The sequence below is a fragment of the Eptesicus fuscus genome, chromosome 4 (assembly GCF_027574615.1).
Source record: "Eptesicus fuscus isolate TK198812 chromosome 4, DD_ASM_mEF_20220401, whole genome shotgun sequence".
In the NCBI taxonomy this organism is placed as follows: Eukaryota; Metazoa; Chordata; class Mammalia; order Chiroptera; family Vespertilionidae; genus Eptesicus; species Eptesicus fuscus.
In genome coordinates, this window is record NC_072476.1 from 33,069,845 (window position 1) to 33,087,400 (window position 17,556).

General features: G+C 55.4%; 1 protein-coding gene and 1 non-coding gene across 6 annotated transcripts; both read right to left on the minus strand.

Moving 5' to 3' along the window:
- Positions 1–1,352: 1,352 nt before the first annotated feature.
- SLC12A9 (solute carrier family 12 member 9) lies at positions 1,353–15,032 on the minus strand. 5 transcript variants are annotated; one of them, XM_054714883.1, is made up of 23 exons: positions 14,920–15,032; positions 13,981–14,202; positions 13,685–13,819; positions 13,113–13,244; positions 12,621–12,703; positions 12,395–12,446; positions 11,650–11,757; positions 11,408–11,519; positions 10,727–10,884; positions 10,533–10,615; positions 10,238–10,362; positions 9,903–10,095; positions 9,558–9,732; positions 9,208–9,354; positions 7,225–7,323; positions 5,050–5,177; positions 4,833–4,958; positions 4,175–4,564; positions 3,754–3,847; positions 3,473–3,642; positions 2,851–3,029; positions 2,489–2,609; positions 1,353–2,377 (listed from the first exon to the last, which is right to left on the minus strand). In XM_054714883.1, the coding sequence occupies exons 2-23, from the start codon at positions 14,159–14,161 to the stop codon at positions 2,246–2,248; spliced, it is 3,123 nt and encodes a 1,040-aa protein (XP_054570858.1). In that variant the 5' UTR covers positions 14,162–14,202; positions 14,920–15,032; the 3' UTR covers positions 1,353–2,245. The 5 variants fall into 5 exon arrangements, with proteins under 5 accessions (XP_054570858.1, XP_008139645.2, XP_054570857.1 ...); XM_008141423.3 differs by having other exon boundaries at positions 12,395–12,703; positions 14,924–15,032; XM_054714882.1 differs by having other exon boundaries at positions 12,395–12,703.
- Positions 15,033–16,687: 1,655 nt separating this feature from the next.
- LOC114231624 (small nucleolar RNA SNORD43) lies at positions 16,688–16,751 on the minus strand. Its single transcript, XR_003617608.2, has one exon. It is a non-coding gene; the product is annotated as a small nucleolar RNA SNORD43 (small nucleolar RNA).
- Between the last annotated feature and the right edge of the window lie 805 nt (positions 16,752–17,556).

Here is a 17,556-nt window from a genome sequence, read left to right on the forward strand (position 1 = left end):
CTAAACCAAAGAGGGAAAGGCCAGGAGCACAGGGGGATGATGGGAAAATACGGGAAACTCGGAAAGCTCGCGATATTTCTGGGGCGAGATCTGCGCGACTGTGAGGAACTACGGAGGGTGGGCTGGGCCAAGCGTAGCCTGGGGAGGGCGGTAGAGTCCTTTGGGCGTGAAGGAGCGCTTCCTTAGGCCGAGGTCGAAGGTCGCACTCACCCGGAAGTGTCTGGTTGTGGACCGTAGGCATTAGCCGCCTCCACTTTGCTCGGAGTATTTCAAGACATCAGAGTAGCTCACCACTCTCCTCGCGTGGGGCAGGGGCTTGAGGAGTGCGGGTGTTTAGCGGGGTAGGGCAACCATTTTAAGCATTTCCCACCATTTTGTGCTCCCACCTGAGAACCAGCTTTTATTGGTGCCTAGTATGCGCTACCTGCAAAACCCATTATTCCTACTCTTCTTCGGCAAAGGTGCCCCTTTTGTAAGTAATACCGTCAAATCTCAGTCTCATCACCAACCAGTACTTTGATGACAGAGTTTGTAGGTTGAGAACTTTTTTTAAAAATATATTTTATTGATTTTTTACAGAGAGGAAGGGAGAGGGATAGAGAGCTAGAAACATCGATGAGAGAAACATCGACCAGCTGCCTCCTGCACACCCCCCCACCGGGGATGTGCCCGCAACCAACGTACAAGCCCCTGACCGGAATCGAACCTGGGACCCCCCAGTCCGCAGACCGACGCTCCACCGAGCCAAACCTGTTTCGGCTGTAGGTTGAGATCTTGATCAACAGGCATTATCTAGCTTGCCCCAGAGTAAATGCACTATCACCCCAGGAGTAACATCTAGTCAGTGGGTTGTTTGGTGAGTGTGAAGATTTCATAGGAAATGCTGCCTCCCTGGAGCATACTGCTGCCTTACTCCCAGCACTGAGAGGAGGGGTGTCTTTACAGCAAACTGCATTAAAAAGAGTGTATACAGCCCAGCCTGCATGGCTCGGTGCTTGAGCGTCGACCTATGAACCAGAAGGTCACAGTTCGATTGCCGGTTAGGGTACATGCCTGGGTTGCTGTTTCTCTCTTCCTCTCTTTGAAATCAATAAAGAAAATACATATATGTGTGTGTGTGTGTGTGTGTGTGTGTGTGTGTACAGTCATCCTTTGATGTACTTTGGTATCTGCAGGGAATCGATTTCAGGACCCCCTGGGTACCAAAATCTTCAGATGCTGAAGTCCCTTATATGAAATGGCATAGTGTTTGCATACAACCTGTACACATCCTCCTATATACTTTTAAGTCATCTTTAGATTATGTATAATGCCTAATACAATGTAAATGCTATGTATATAGTTTTTATACTATACTATTTAGGGAATAATATCAAGGGGAAAAACTCTACATGTTCAGTACCAGATGCAACCATGGTAGCCCTAACCACATAGTACACGTTAGCTAAATGTAACTGTTTTTAAAAATATATTTTATTGATTTCAGAGAGAAAGGGAGAGGGAAAGAGAAATAGAAACATCAAAGATGAGAGAGAATCATTAATTGGTTGCCTCCTGTATACCCACACTGGGGATCGAGCCTGAAACCTGGGCATGTACCCTGAACAGGAATCGAACCATGACCTCCTGATTCATAGGTTGATGCTCAACCACTGAGCCACGCCAACCAGGCTAAATGTAACTTTTTTTCTGAATAGTTTCTATCCTCAGTTGATTGAACCCAGAGATATAGAGGGCCGACTGTAGCGGAGTTGCAAAAAATTGGACCAGGGTCCAGCTGGTGTGGCTCAGTGGTTGAGTGTCAACCCATGAACCAAGAGGTCACTGGCTGGATTCCTGGTCAAGGCACATGCCCAGGTTTCAGGCTCAATCCCCAGTAGGTGGCATGCAAGAGGCAGCCCATCGATGTTTCTCTCCATACCTATCCCTTCCTCGCTAAAATCAATAAAAACATTTTTTTAAAATAGAGCTAAGAAGACCTAGATTCTGCCACTTGGGAACCATGCAGTCTAGGGAAGTCACTTCTCAGCTAAAAATGCAGACAGTCACAACAGTTATGCCTCGTTGGGCTGCTGTGAGAATCAGATGAGACAATAGACTTGAAAGTGTCTTGTAAACTCTTGAGAGATTATTATTTCATGATTGGAGGAAGAGGAGACAGTATTTGGTGGCAGAGTTGTAAAAGTAGATGTCAAGGAAGGTGGTAGATGGGAAGGGAGAATGCAGCAGGTGCTTCTGGGAAGACTCAGCAGTCAGTGGTGACGGTGGCTGAGAGCTCCTGGATACGCCAGGCACTGCAGGCCTTGCACAAGATGTGCCCATCAAGGGGGTAGCAGCCCTGACATTCACCCTCAGAGGAGAGCAGCAACCCACACTCCTGTTAAGAAAGAAGCAACAGCTTTCCACCAGGCCAAGACCTCTGGGTCCTACTATACCCAGCAAGCCCAGAACCCAAGAACTCCTTTTCCCCTGGCCCAGGCCCCCTCACCTCACACTTGTAACAGCCAATGTGAAAACTGCGATCCAGAGCAACAATTCGCACAGTCTCCTCCTGACCTGGCTCAGGCATGATGGCCCCACCACACACTGAACATCGTGGAGCAAACTTCCTGGGGTACACAAGAGAACCAAGGGGGGTTGTCAAGCCCCAGGGTTGGAGGAGACTAACAATGGAGCCCAGAGAAGGTGGGGCGCAGGAGAGAAGAGGACAGGCCAGGGAAGAAAGCGATGTTAACCAGAACAAGGCATGGCGAGGGTGGGAAGCAGGAGGGGCTGGTTCTGGGACATGAAGAGATGAGAAAGATAGGAAAGGTAGACATCCTGAGACCAAGGTGGGGGATCTAGCCTGACCTGTGGAAGTCCTCAATGCAGTGGATCTGGCTGGTGGCATCCACCGTGAAAGGAATGCCATCCAGTCCGCGGTGGCACACCACACAGGTGAAGCAGCCAGGGTGGTAGGCCTTCCCCATAGCCCGAAGGATCCGGTCCAGGATGGGTTGAGAGCACGTGGAGCACTTCTCCAAGGTGGCCTGTTGGGAAGGAGGGCAGGAAGGTTGGGGTCTGGGGAGCACCACGGCAGCCCCACAAGCATCCTGCCAGCCCACCCATCTGTTTAGCCCCTGCATGTGCTTTAGTGAAAGATGGCCTTGAACAGATCTGAGTACAAAACTCATCACTGCCAACTTCTGGGACAAGTTATGTAGCCTCTCTGAGCTTCAGTTCCCTTCAATATATGCCTTACAGTGTGCTGTGGTTCACACACTCCCTTAACTCTAAAATAAATGCCTCACATTTGTAAGGGGCTGTTGTCCTTCCCCTTTAGGAGCCAGTATTTAGCTGCCTAATTTCTCCCTTCTTGTATATCAGTTTCAGTCCCCCACCGTGAGCCCTGTTCCCATAGACATATAGTTTGCACCTTGGATAGAAGCCCCTGCCTCTTCTGCTGACCCAGCCCCCAGCCCCAACCACTCACCACATAGCAGCTCTCACAATACGCCCTCCTCTCCACGGCATAGAAATGTTGGCCCCGAAGCTGGGCACGGCACGTAGAACACACAAAGCAGCCAACGTGGAAGACGCGGTCCAGGGCGACAACCCCGGCCCCATCCCCAACCACGTCTTCTCCACAGCCCCCACATCGGCCTGGGGACAGGGAGGGACAGGGTCAACCTGCACAGGCCAGGAAGCCAGATCTGGTGTCCCTCTGACTCTCCAGTCCCCCACCCTTTTCACCCACCCTCAGACTCAGCTCACCGAAGTACTCCCCACTGGGCAGGTGGCTCATGTCATGCACCAGCTTCTTGGTCAGTCTCTCGAGCTCCTCCTCAGGAGGCTGGCTCAGGGGACCCTGGGAGGTGAGAACCAGGAGTTTGGCACTACCTCTAGCTCTCAATGCTGTCAAAATACCCGAGGGGGACCAGGAAATTCCTCCCAGAAAGCTCATTGGAGAACATCTCAGGGTCCAAGGGCATGACTTGAAGAGCTAGTGTGTGACTCCAGTCCCCTCCCTCCTACACTTCCTGACCTGCCCCACACCCCTGGGGGTGGGGGTGGGGAGGAGTGTAGAGCTCTGACACTCCAGGTCCCTGACAACCAGGACTTCGAACACCACCCCCACCCCCTCAATCAGTGTCCAGTTGTCTGAGGGCTCCAAATCCCGTTCCCCTGGGCTTACCTGGTGCCCGTACCCACTTCCTCTTCCTCCTCCTAGAGGACTGGAGCTCCCAGCAACCTCCTCTTTACTCCCAAGCCCTGGCTCTCGGTGGCTCCTGTAGCCAGGCCCCCAGACGTCACCTCGGCCTGGGAGAGGAAAGTGGGGGCCCAGCAGGGGCCCTGAGGCCTGAGAGGGTCCCCCCCTTGGAGGGCCACAGCCTCTCACTGGCTGCGCCACCTTCACTTGCACAGGAAAGGCAGGGCCAGCAGGAGTGCTGGCTGTAGCGTAGGAGGCTGGAGTGGGGCCCCCATAGGGGGATGCTGGGAGCAGCGGGGGAGGAACACCCCCTCCATTCGGCTTCAGGGAGCCGGAGCCAGGGCGGTAGGCAGGGGGCTGAGAGGGCTCATAAACCTGGGGAGAAATGCAGACCAAAAGGAGTGAGCAGGCCATTACAGGACACACATCTGTGGAAACCCACCCCCACCCATGTGTGTGTCACCCAGGTAAGGGCTGGTTTCTGACAACCCATTGGCTCTGGTGGCCCAACTCCTGAGCTGGTGTGTGCATCACTTACCTGGAGAGAGGGGGCGGGAGGTGGGGGTGCGCAGGGTGTACAGGGAAGAAAGGCTGAGGGAAGGGGGACCAGGGAGAAGGGACAGGGGAAGAATGGGAGGGTCACCTGCCGGTCAGGCCGCCGTGGGGCATGACCTCGACCCCCATCCAGCTCAGCCAACATGTTAGTGAGGGAATCTATCTCAGCATCCAGACTTCCTGGGTGCAGCCGCCCCCTGTCTGGGGGGAGTCCCTGGGGATAGAGCAAAAGCAGGGAGAATGCAAATCACATGGCCTCCTCTCCTGCCCAGGGTGCTATGCACCCCCCCAAATCTGGTTCTTACCTGCGAGCGCTGGGGTGCTCCACGGCACCCCACCCAGGCCGGCCCCCGATCCTCCAATCCCCCGGGGGCCTGGTAACACTGCTCAGATGGGACGGGGCAAAAACTGACCCTGGGGTGGGGCTGGAGTGCTGGGACGAGTTAAAACAGAGTGAAGATGGAGATGGGGAAGGGGACAAGGGTGACACTTGTGGAGGCTGCCCTCTCGGGTCCCTCTTCTCCTCCCACTCCCTCCCACCCACACCCACACCCACACCCACACCCACACCTGGGATCGGAGAATGAGGCCGGAGGGCCGCCGAGGGCAGGGTCCCTGGCTCCAGCCCAGCTTAGGGAAGGGACGGCAGGAGCCGGCTCAGCGGGATGCACTCGGGCTGCCTTACCCGCTCCGTGGGCTGGCGGCGGCCCCGGCGCGCCTCGGGGGAGAGCTCGCCCCGGAGAGGCTCGGGCGGGCTCTGGCTGCCTGGGGGGGAGCCAAGTGGGCCCCGACATGGCCTGGAACCGGGGCTGCACACAGCGGTCAGGGTCCCACGGAGCCCCAGGCCTCCGGCCTGTATCCCTCCTCCCGTCACACACCTCGTCTGGGACTCCAGCAAAGAAACTTTTTCTGGCTTTTTAACGCCCCCTTCCTCCCTAATTTGAGGGAAGGCCACGCCCCCGGTGACGTAAGCGCATTCCTGGGGGAGGGTCACGTGGCCCCCCTAGGCTCTAAACGGCGTCCCTTCCCCCTTACCCCCCTCTCCCCCTCCCCGAGTTGGCCCCCTGCTGTCCAGAAGGGAGGGCTTTCCGCAGGAGCCCCAGTCTGGGGGCTGCGGGCAGCCTCCATCTCCACAAGCCTCCCCCAGGCTGCCACCGCAAGCCCTGCACGTGGCCTCCTCGCCCCTGGGACACTCCAGGGCTCCTCTTTCCCACATGCCCGCCATACAGACCTCTCCCTCTTCCTGTCCCACCTACCCAACCCCCACCCCCGCCAGCAGTGCTTAGCCACAGTAGTGTTTTGGTCTTTTATTCAGTTCAGCAGTTAGAAAAATAAAACAGAACAAAAACATCACAACCTCAGGGGTCAGTGAGTCTGTCAGGTGAGGGAGAGACTGAGGTAGCCTAGAGTCTCAAGCAGAGACCTAGCCCCCATCAAGGCACCGGTGAGGGGAAGGAGCGGGCAGAGCTGACTCCCTCCCCTGGCTTGGCAGGGACGGCTGCCCTGCATGAATTAGTGCATCAGGGCCCCTCTCCTAGAGATCCAGAGCTGCCCTAGCCCAGGATCCCCTAATACCTCCACCTGGCCATGTGTCCCATGTACAGGGCAGGCAGGAGGCAGCCCTTGCCCTCCTCATCTGCTATGAAGGTGGGCTGCCAGACTGGCCACTCTACTTCGGGGAACGAGGCATCAGAGATCAGTGCAAGTGACAGGAGTGACACCATGAATGAGCAGCGTGGGGCCCAGATCTCGGCTCAGAATCTCCAGCAGTGCCAGGTAGTGGGGGTATCGGGCGGGATCAGCAGGTGGCCGCGGCAAGTACAGGAAGGTGAGAGCCGTGGTGGGCCCCTCCTCACCATCCCCACCCTCAGGCCCACCAGGCCCTCCTCCTCTGCCACGCCCTTGCTGGGCCCGAACCAGGCAATTGGCGCTGCATGCCAGGGCCTCTGCCTCAGAGTCTCCCCGCCTGCTGTTCACAAAGTCCCCTTCCTCCTCCTCCTCAGGCTCTCCGGACCCAGCCCCATCACCCCACACCACCTCCTGCACCTCAGCCCGGATCCTCAGCTGGCTCAGCAGTGCCCGAAGACGCCCCTCAGCAGCCCCGGGGGCCTCTTGAGGCCCAAGGCACAAGAAGATCCGGAGCCGGGCACTGTGCCAAGCAGGTACCATGCCCAAGATGGTTGCCATCTGCAGCAGGAAGAGGCCACAGACGTCCACGTAGCCAGGGCCACCCCGAGGCCGCAGCAGGTTGAGGGGCCACACATCCACATGATGCTGCTGAGAGGTACTGCCGGACCCCCGGCTCAGCCGCTCAGGGGGCAGGGCCCCGCAGGCCCTTGCCAGAACCACATTCTTGTTCATCTTGAGGGCGTCTACCACTGTGGCCACGTAGTCCTGAGGACTTAGAGCTCGGGGGCTCCCAGGAGCCCGGGGTGGAGGGAACAGGGTACTCAGGGCTGGGGACCCGCCCTCCTGGGTACCATTAGCAGGCTCAGAGAAAGCCGGGTCTGTCAGGAAGTGATCCTGGGGTACAGCATCATCGTAGAAACCCAGGACCAACGTGTTGGGCTTCATGCCACCTGGGGGCAGAGAGGGGGAGGCAGGAAGAAACCAACAGGGATCAGACTCACCAGCTGAGTGTATACCACGCCATACCATCCACCCATACATGCTGATGGCAACATCAGGTGTGACATTTGTTTGTGCTGTGCTTGGGTTCTTAGGGCAACATTATGCAGGTTTGCATAATGAGTTTTAGTTTTCCCAAACACTTTCTCATGCGTTTATTTGATTCCTCTCCATGACTAATCCCCCCATTTAAATAGGCTAAGTTTCACCTTAGGATTCTCTTAACTAATGAGCACTTTCAGTGGCAGTAAGATGTATTCACTCCAAGCTTCTAGCAACACACATGTTTCATGATGGGCAATGAGAGCGTGACTCCACTGGGCAGACCGGACCCCTGATTAGTCAAGCTGATGGCCTCGCTGTCCAGGGAAGCGGCTTGCAGACTCTGCTGGGCGAGGGTGAGCACTGGGTGCTGCGCAATCTGTTTCCCTAACGATGGCATGTCCAAAGCGTGATCCCTGGGAAAGGGACAGCTGCCTTCTGCATGCTAACCAGGGGCCATATCCTGTTGAAAGCACGTTGTGTTTTATTTAACTCATTAATCCTTGAAGCAGTGCTATTTCATAGGGGCTATTTACTCAGTCCCTTTTGTAGATAAGGAAACTGAGGCACAGAGCAGTGAAGTCACCTGCCCAAAGATTTGTGGCTGGTAGAGACACAACGCACTCAGCACCAGAGCCCATTCTCTGAGCCACTGGGCTGGTGTGTGTACCAACCGCACTGCCCCAAGTCCCTGCCAACAGCTCCTGGGTTTTTATTTTTGAACAACCAATGTGGAATCAGATAATTCCCCCCCTTGAAGAGGGCTGACTCTGAGACCTCTTCTAAGATCCTTTCTCTTGAAACAAATGGGTTGCCAGGAGAATTTGTTTAAAGGAAATTTAAAGGAAATCATTTTGCTTTTATTTGAATCATTTTCTGCAGGATAAATTTCCTAAAAGTAGGTCTCTTGCTTGGCACAGGTTTCCCCACAAAAGAGATTGGGCCCTTAGATGCTCCAGGGTCTATCTCATAACGCTTGATAGCATCCCAAAACACCTCAACACCTGAACTCTAGCTGATCTTACAAATTAAACTAGTCACACCCCCTCTTGAGCATTTGCCAGGGTTCTGATTTACACCCAACAGGGCAATGTCCAACACTTGATCTTTAGCCAGATTCTAAGGGGAGAAGGAATCATGCACTCAGAGAGGGCACAGATGCCAGTGCCAAGATTAAGAAAAAAGGAGGCAGCTGAGCACAGATTTGGAGGAGGCTGGGGTGCAAGGCCAGAGGCCTCAGCACTACAACAATCACAAGCTGGGAATCTTCCACTCCACCCAGAAGCATCAGCCCCACACACCCTCCGAATCTTTGTGGAGGCCATGTTACAGACCGCCCTACTTTTCCACCCCTTTCAAGGCCCAGCTGAGATACTATCTCATTAAAAACCCTTTGCTGGCCACATAAGTGCACACTGGTCTTCCTTTCTCTGAACTCGGGTGGTTAGAAACCATCTGTCACAGATTTGATGGGGCAGCCCCAGCTTCAAATAATACTCCCTTTGTCCCCAGAAATACAAATACAGGCTCTTTGTCTGCAGAGCCTGTGCCCCAATTTTTGGACCAGAAAAAAATAATGTGTCACCCATCTCTAGTCCTTAAGCATCTCTTCCAAGACCCGATCACACACTGTCTTATTATCTTTGCGTGCCACATCTTATCTGCATTCGATTGTGGGTTCATTTTGGGGTTTGCAGTCTGTAGTTTACTCTCTTGGGTGGTGGAGGGGAGGGAAGCAGAGACTGAAAAGGGCCACAGAGGGGTCAGAGGGGACCCAGGGAGGAGAAGCTCACCAAGGCCTGAGATCCGCAGCAGATGCTGAGCCCCCTGGCGCACAGAGGGTGAGAGGGTGAGGTCCACAAAGGCTTTCACTTGGGCCCGGTCCACAAGGCTCAGCCACGCCCCATACTGTGGCTGCACAGGGTCCGAGGGCAGGCAGTCTACGAAGAGGGAAGGCAGCAAATGTGGGCCAAACTCAGGTTCTTTCTCCTAGAGTCCAAACCCCAAGTACGCGGAAGAAAAAGTTTGGGCAGGGCTGTGTGCTGGATGGAAGGGTCATCTGGGAAGAAGCACGAGGCCTCTGGGACTCAAAGAATAACAAGAACGTCTGAGACGAGAAGCAAAGAAGTGGAGGGCAGCTCACCAAGGTCTCCCAGAATGACGTGGCCCAGCACATAGAGGCCTCCCTTCTTGAGCTGGTTGGCCAACCGAAGGAGAGGAAGGGCGCCCCGGGGGTTCCCCACCAGGAGCAGCAGCTGGGGTCTCCAGAATTTCACATGATCCTTCCGCACGTCCAGTCGAAGCAGGTATTTACGCACCTGGGGACAGGGTGAGGTGGTGGGGAGGAAGGGCTCAACTGGGCAACCTCCACTCAACACCCACCAGATGGGAACCCCAACTCTAGCCGAGGGGAGAGGAAGCCTCTTTGTAGGGTGGGCTTTCCCAGACTGCCTCCTCCCCTTCCCACCCTCCTCTGAGATCCCCCAACCTGGTGAAAAAGCAAGGCCTGGCTGACGTAGCCCCAGCTGCTGGGGCCGCCTCGAGCTGTGAGCAGGGCACAAAGCAGGCCCATGAGCAGCAGGGAGCCGCCTGCGGCCCCAGGGCTGATGAGAAACATCATGAGTAGGCAGGAGGCTACCCCCAGCAAGCAGGTGTGCCAGGAGAACAGGCTGAAGGTGGGGCTGCGGGTGGACAGAGAAAAGGAAGTTCACTCAGGGCCAGCCCTGAACACCAGGCCACTCCATTCCATTCCCAGGTTTACCCCCCTTGGTCTGAGTCCTTCCTATTCTTTCTCTTTTGCAGGGGACACGGGCATTCTCTCACCGGAAGTTGGGGGCCGAGGCCCACTCCAGGCTCAGGCAGGACAGGTCCACTGCAGCATAGGCCACCAAGTAGAAGACAGTAACCACGGCAGCCAGTGTGTTCAGCTTCCCAGCTAGGAGCACGAGCTGGACAAGGACCAAGAGGCTGGGCATTTGAGCTACTCCCCACCAAATGCCAATGCATCCTGCTTGTCCTTTACATCTGCCAGCCCACAACTTAGCTCCTCCTGATCCTGCAAGCATACCCAGAGAGGGCTTAGGGTGAGGGGAAGGGCAGGTTAAAGAGAAAGGCTTACCTGCACCAGGCCCCATGAATACAGCACGGCCCCCCAGGGGTTCCCCCCTTGGGATACCACCTTGGCTGGTGCCAAAATCATTCCTGTGCGAACAGAAATGCAGCAGCACATTAGCCTGGGCCAAGCCAAGCACAGACCGAGACAGACGCAGAGGGCATGCTCAGAGCTGGGCAAGGAGGCAGGGGACAGCGCACCAAAGAGGTCGTCCTGGGCCAGGGCGTGGAGGATGCGGGAGGCACCAATAAGGGAGCTCATGGAGGCCGAGATGGATGTGGCATAGATGCCGATCAACACCAGTGGGGGCCACAGGCTGATGGCACGAAAGAACCCATAATCCTCCTGCAGCAGGGTCCTTCAGGAAGGGAAAGAGGAAGACATGCGAAAGAAATGTGCAGCCCTCTGGGGTCCTTGTGAGAAAAGCACTCACCACATTGTGTGAGGTTAAGAGGTCAGTGTTCTCAACTGATCCAGCTCCTATCTCAAGGACCACAGTAATAGATCAAGTGTGCCGGGCGATAGACTTGACATTCATTGGTTATTGTTGGGCTGCAGTACATGAACAAGGAGCCAACTGTTCATGGAATTTGACTAGAAAGGCATTCCCCACCCTCAAACCAAGTGCTTATAACAGTACCAGCCACATGGCAAATGCTGGCTGCGGGTTTTCTATCAGCACTTAGCCAACCCTCCCATTGGCAGCAGCAGCAGCTCTCGCTCTCTCCCTTGGGAGAAACAGTTCCCGTTTTCCCATTTACCCCGACAGCTTGGGTATCTGTCCCCCAGCCTGTGCTCTCTTTGGTGATCCGGGTGCATCAACCTTGTCCCAACAACCCCCTCACTCCCTAGAGGGCCAGGCTCACCCCCTCCCCAGGCACCTGTCACAGGTAAAGCTGGAGAGGAAGAAAAGCAGGATGTAGATGAAAAAGGTGTAGGCAACAGCTACAATGGTGCCCAGAGGAATCGCCCGGCTGGGGTCCTTCAGCTCTCCTGGAGGGAGGGCAGCAGAGGGAGAGAGATCAGCCTTTCACCATCCCCTACATCCCTGAGTCCTCAGCACCCAGGTAGGGGCCCAGGGTGGTAGCCCCACACCCCCAAGAGGCTGTAGGCAGGGTCTCACCAGACATGTTGGCCCCAGCCATGATGCCTGTGCAGCCATTAAAAAGGACGGCAAAAACGCTGGCAAAGGTCATCATGGCCCCGGTGGTGTAGTCCTTTGCGTAGCCAGCTGAGGAAGGATTGTTCCCAGGGAGGAGGTGTCACCATCCCTCCGTGATCCAGGCGTGATCCAGGCGTCTTGGCCCTGCCACCCATTCCTCACATTCCACAACCCCATTTCCCCCACCAAACTCACCAGGACCCCACCCCTGACCCATCATGGCCTGGCTCAGCTCCTCATCACCTCCTACTCCTGTATACACGGTTCCGCCCTCCAGGCCTCATCTATGCTCTTTCTTGAGACACCTTCCTTCCGGCACCTACCTGAATTCCCCAGCCTACCTCGGGCCACCTCCAGCTCCTCCTGCTCCCACCTCCCCAGCCCATACTCCCATCCGGCTCCTCTTGACTCCTCTGTGATTCTTGTCTACTTGAATCACATGCAGTCTACTACGCTGCTTAATTGTTTCCTGAATGTACATCTTATCTCTCCAACTAAACAAGTTCCTCTAAGGCAGTGACTTGTCTTGCGGTCAGCTCTTGCGGCTTGCTGGGCCAAACACATGGCAGCCAACACACACCGACCAGATCTCATTTAAACTGCTCTGCTCCGAGGCCCAATCTCCTGCCCCCAACTCTCTGTGACGTCTGTTCTCACGCAGGGATTCCCACACATGCCTGCCCCAGCACCCATGGGCCCAGCTTACCGCCCAAGTTGGCCTTCAGGGTGCTGCTATTGAAGCCGGTGAAGTGGCCAACCTGGGGTGGCAGGGAGGAGCCATTGGGGCCAGGCCGAGGGGTCAACTGGATGACCCTGGGCCCCACAGCCACAAAGCTGACCAGCACTGAGGCCAGGGAACCAGAGACCAGCAGGAATGTGAGGAAGGAGGCACGGGCATAAAGGCCAGCCCCCAGCGTGCAGACCCCACCCACCAGGCCCAGAAGCAGGGAGCCATAAAGCAAACTCCAGCCGTAGCCCTGGGGCAGGACTCGGAGCCCACTGGACCCGGTGGCATCTGCAGAGGAAGAAACAGAGTTAGAAGGCCAGGCCCCTTGGAGGGACCCTAACCATGACACAAAGCAGGAACAGACCCCCTCTTCGGCCCACCTACCCTCAGGCCATCTTCCCTATTCCCTCACTAAACTGCATCCCAGCATCCAAGCCCTGCCTGGTGTGGCCCACTAATCTTGCAGTCGATTTTAGGGGTATTAGCTGGCCTCTGAGACTAGATGGTAAGCTCCCTGTGGGCCAGGACAGTCTCTTGGACATCTACACATGGCTGGGCACATGGTAAAACCTCAAGAAAGACAAGCTAATGGGGCACTTTGCCCCTCTCCCGGAAAGGGCCTCTCTCCTTCAGGATTCCAGCATCCCAGACCCTGCAAACCCACAGAGCTTCCATGACAAGGGTGGGGAGAACAGACCAGCCCCGAAGACATCAAGCATGGACTCCACCAGCCCCAACAGGGAGACAGCACAGCCACAGACATTAGCCAGGTAGAACATGAGGCCGATGCTGCCTCCAACCTCAGGTCCCAGGGTGCGGCTGATCATGACTAAAAGTGGAAACGGGGTGAGTGTTAAGGGAAAAGGAGCATGAGGAAGGGCCCTGGCACAGAGCGTTCTGCAGCTGACCCTACAGGTCTGGTCTTTCTGCATGTGTTCCCAGGGGGCAGCCACTCCCAAGCCTGTGGCTTCACACAAGTTCCTGGTGCTCTTGAATTCCAGTTTCCTCCCCTGTAAAATGAATGCGATCTAATCAACAAGGCTGTTAGGAGGACCAAAATGACAGCTGGAAGATACCTGGTGGACTTGAAAGTGGCACTAACATGTAAAGCCATGTGGGTCGCCTTCCCCATATCAGCCTGCCTCCAGAACATTCATTAGAACTTGCTTCCTCTTGCCCTGCCCGCCAAGGGATGGAGAGAGTGACCCCTTCGTCCTCCCTACAAGGTGGAAGAGCCCAGACCCCAAATCCATCAATATTGGAGGATACAGTAGGCTCCACCGCCCCGAACAGCTCCGTTGGTGGCAATGGCACAGACAGAGAGGACAGTGAGCGCCAGGATGATGTAGGCAACCAAGAGCATGGCCAAAGCCTGCAGCAGCCCAGCATGGCCCACCACGAACCCTGGAACATGAGTGGCAAAGCAGGTCAGAGGGTGGCTTACTCCCCCCACCCCCCACCCCTCACCCACTGGTCTTCAATAACTTCCATCCCTTCCACAACCTCATCCCAGACCCCCTGCTCCCCACTTCACCCCCTATAAGCCCCTCCCCACATCCACTCACCAATCCTCAGGAAGACAACTATACTGAACATGGACAGGACGGTGGGCACCACCACACCCAGGAAGGTGGAGAGCTTCCGGGCAGATTCACCTCCAAGTCCTCCAGCCCCGTTAGCAGGGAAGGCAACCCCCTCCTCCCCCAGGAGCCGGTAGGCCAGCAAAGGAGAGTTTTCACTGGCCATGGCTGAGAGCAGGTAGAGGAGCCAGCAATGGATTATGGGACCTGCACAAGAGAGTGTGCTGAATGGAAAGCAGCTCCACTGAGCTCCCCCTGCCCCCCAAAATACAGCTCTAAGCAAACACCCAGATGCCTTACACCCAAAGGGAGAGCTGCAAGGAAACATACATACATAAAGAATTAGTGGGGGGCTGACTGGCCCTGGCCACTGCCCCAACAATGGCAGGATCTGAGTATCAAGGCCCCTTTCAGCTTTTGAGGAGCACACCTTCCCCCATAGCCCTGAGACTAGGGATGACAGCGGTTCTGGGAAGGGGCAAAGATTCTCTTCCTCCTTTACCAGCCGTAGAAGAGGAAGCAAATCCCCCAAAAGGGAAGTGAGTTAAGGGCAGAAAGCCCTGCTCACCCCCTCCTCCGCAGTAACGAGACGACCCCCTCCCATGCAGTCGCCTAACGTCAATAAGAAACTTCCAAACCATCCCACACCCCACCCTCCGTCAACCCTCTTCCTCAACCCATCTTAAACCAGCTCCTCTGTTCCTTGGCCCATCAGATGCTTCTCACCACATGAGCCCCCCCGCCCCCCAAATACACTCATCGACTACCAAAACAGAAAACACAGGCAGGCAACACAAGGTGGATCCTCCTTCCCCCACTGGTTCCTGCCCACTTTCTCCCGGGGCGGGTAGGAGGGGGCCGCGATCCCCTTCTCCCCGGCCATGAGCACCCCCACAGCCTGGGTGCGGCAGAGCGCTCACTCACCCACCCAGAGGACGCAGCTGCTCGGGGGTGACCCCCGAGAGCCAGAGGGGTCCGCTGCGGGAGGAGGGGGAACGAGCGCCGGAAAAGACAGCTGCGGCTACCGGGATGCCAGGCCGGGAGCCTGCCCCCCCCCCCCCCCAGGACACGCGCCCATTGGTCCCGGGGTCCGGCCCCGCCCCGTGGGCGCGTCCTGAAAAGCCCCGCCCCTTCTAGGCTCCATTGGCCAGCGCGTCTCCCTCTCCACGTGCACCCGGGATGTTACCTGGGTTGCCCCTCAGGCGCGCGTCTCCTGGTGGGTGTAGGCCTGGGCTCCTACAGCACCCATCACCCTGATGCAAACAAGCGCCCGTTGCCCGAGCAGGACCCCACTCCGAGCTCGGAGGCGCCCGGGAGAGCCACCGCTGAAAGGGGCGTGTGGTTACGGCTGCCGACCACCTGCATGTGGGCGGGGTCGCGACACCTGGCCTAGGTCTGTCTCCAGGACCGCGGGGCCTCGTGGGTCCATGCCTTCGGGGGACCTAGTCCAGCCTCTGGAATCTCCGGAATGCCCGTGGGGTCCTGGCCTCATTCCTCACTCCCGGTGTCCTTCCCTAGCGCCCGATCCAGCCCACCAGCTGCGCTTTTTACTTCCGCCACCGGAGGGAGCCATTGCCGCGCACGCCGTGATCGGTCCTCTCCGTCTGCCGCCTGCTTTTGTGCCTTCTTTCATGGGGATGTGGTGTTCTCCCCTCTAGCAGAAATTAGAGGATTTGTGAACCTCCTGGAGTTAGGACCCCCTTTTCATTCTCTTCAGGTACCAGCAACATCACCACCTGGCAACGTTTTTCATCTGTAAACTGGGGATTAACTAAAATCTCCCACATAAGGTTACTATGAGAGTTAAACGAACTAAAAGGCACTTGAGAACAATGCTGACATGTTCAATGTTATCATTTGCATGCAGCACCTCATTAAATATGCATCACCACTCTGTGAGGTAAGTAGGTACTGCTATTATTTCCATTTTTCATCAGGAAATTGAAGCTTAGAGAGCTTCAGTAATAAATTCCTAACTTTCCTTTATGGTTACACTGTCATTTGAGCCTCAGAAAATGACCACTTTCCCTCCCACTCATCTTTGGCTGTATATTATCTGCAAGATTTACTTAGGAGAGGAAGGGGCTCAAACCAGCCGAAATGTGGCCAGGAAGAGGTCTCATGAGTAGTTAAACTGTGGCATTTTCAGTGGTCATCTCTGCTGCCCACAACACGGAGTGTGACTCCTGGATCTCACCAACACCACCCCTGCCACAGTGTTTGCTGATTTCAACATCCACATTGATGAGACTTCCAACACCCTGGCCTGGCGGTTACTTAAATTCCACTTCCACCCTGGCCGGTTTGGATCAGTGGATATAGCATCGGCCTGCGACTGAAGGGTCCCAGGTTCGATTGTGGCCAAGGGCACATACCTGGGTTGTGAGCTCGATCCCCAGTGTGGGGCGTGCAGGAGGCAGCAAATCAATGATTCTCTCTCATCGTTGATCCTTCTATCTCTCCCTCCCTCTCCCTCTCCGAAATCAATAAAAATATATTTTTAAATAAATGCCACTTCCTCATAGATCTTACCCTCACCCTACCCAATGGTCATACCTAGACTTTGTCCTTATCAATAACTGCAGTCATTCTTTCTTTCTTTTCCTCCCTCGCTTCCTTCCTTCCTTCCTTCCTTCCTTCCTTCCTTCCTTCCTTCCTCCCTCCTCCCTCCCTCTCTCCCTCCCTTCCTTTCCAACTTAGAGCATGACAATCAGCGCACAGTCTCTGTCCACCCCTCAATAAGTCCATCATCTGTGGTTTCTGGAAACTCTAGAGGCCTAAGGAGTTGTCCCCAAACGACCCAGACATTTCAGAATGAGGACTCAACAATCCGCCAAAAGTCTCCCCTCCTGCCTACTGCTTTAATCTCTGCATCTCCCAGTTTGGCAAGAATTATACTGCCAAGCTCCCCCACTCAAGGTCCTCATGGCCCAAGTGCTCCTGGACTCCAATCTAGATTAGCACTAAACCCAGAAATAATTCATGGCTTGAAAATTGTCAGGCCCGCCCCCCACTCCCCCGGCCCAGCTTCCACCCCAGTGCCACTCACCAGCCGACAGGTTGGCTCAAGGCCAACCACAGGCCTCTGTGTTTCCCAAAAATATGCCTAATTTTCAGAACCCACTGTGTCCCTGTGCTCCCAGAACAGTTCTTCCCTCTTTCTGTTCACCTTATCTAGTAGACCTGTTGAGTAAAAATTAACTGGCTGTTTGTTAAAATGATAAGAAAGACTTTATTCAGAACTATTGCAATAGGTGTCAAGACTACCATAATAGGGGAGTGAGGTAAGCTCAACCCCCAAATACAGCAAATTTTATACCTAACAAGCAGGATGAGGGGGCCAGTAAATGGAAAATTACTGCAAGGAAATACCATGAATAGGGGGAGTCTAACTAAAAACACTAAATAGGATTCTTGCTGAAAACAGGCCAGGGTGACCAGATATCAAAACATCAGTTATCACCTGGCTGGTGTGGCTCAGTGGTTGAGCATCTACCTATGAACCAGGAGGTTGAGGTTTGATTCCCTGTTGTGGGGCACGATCACCAGTGGGGGGCCTGT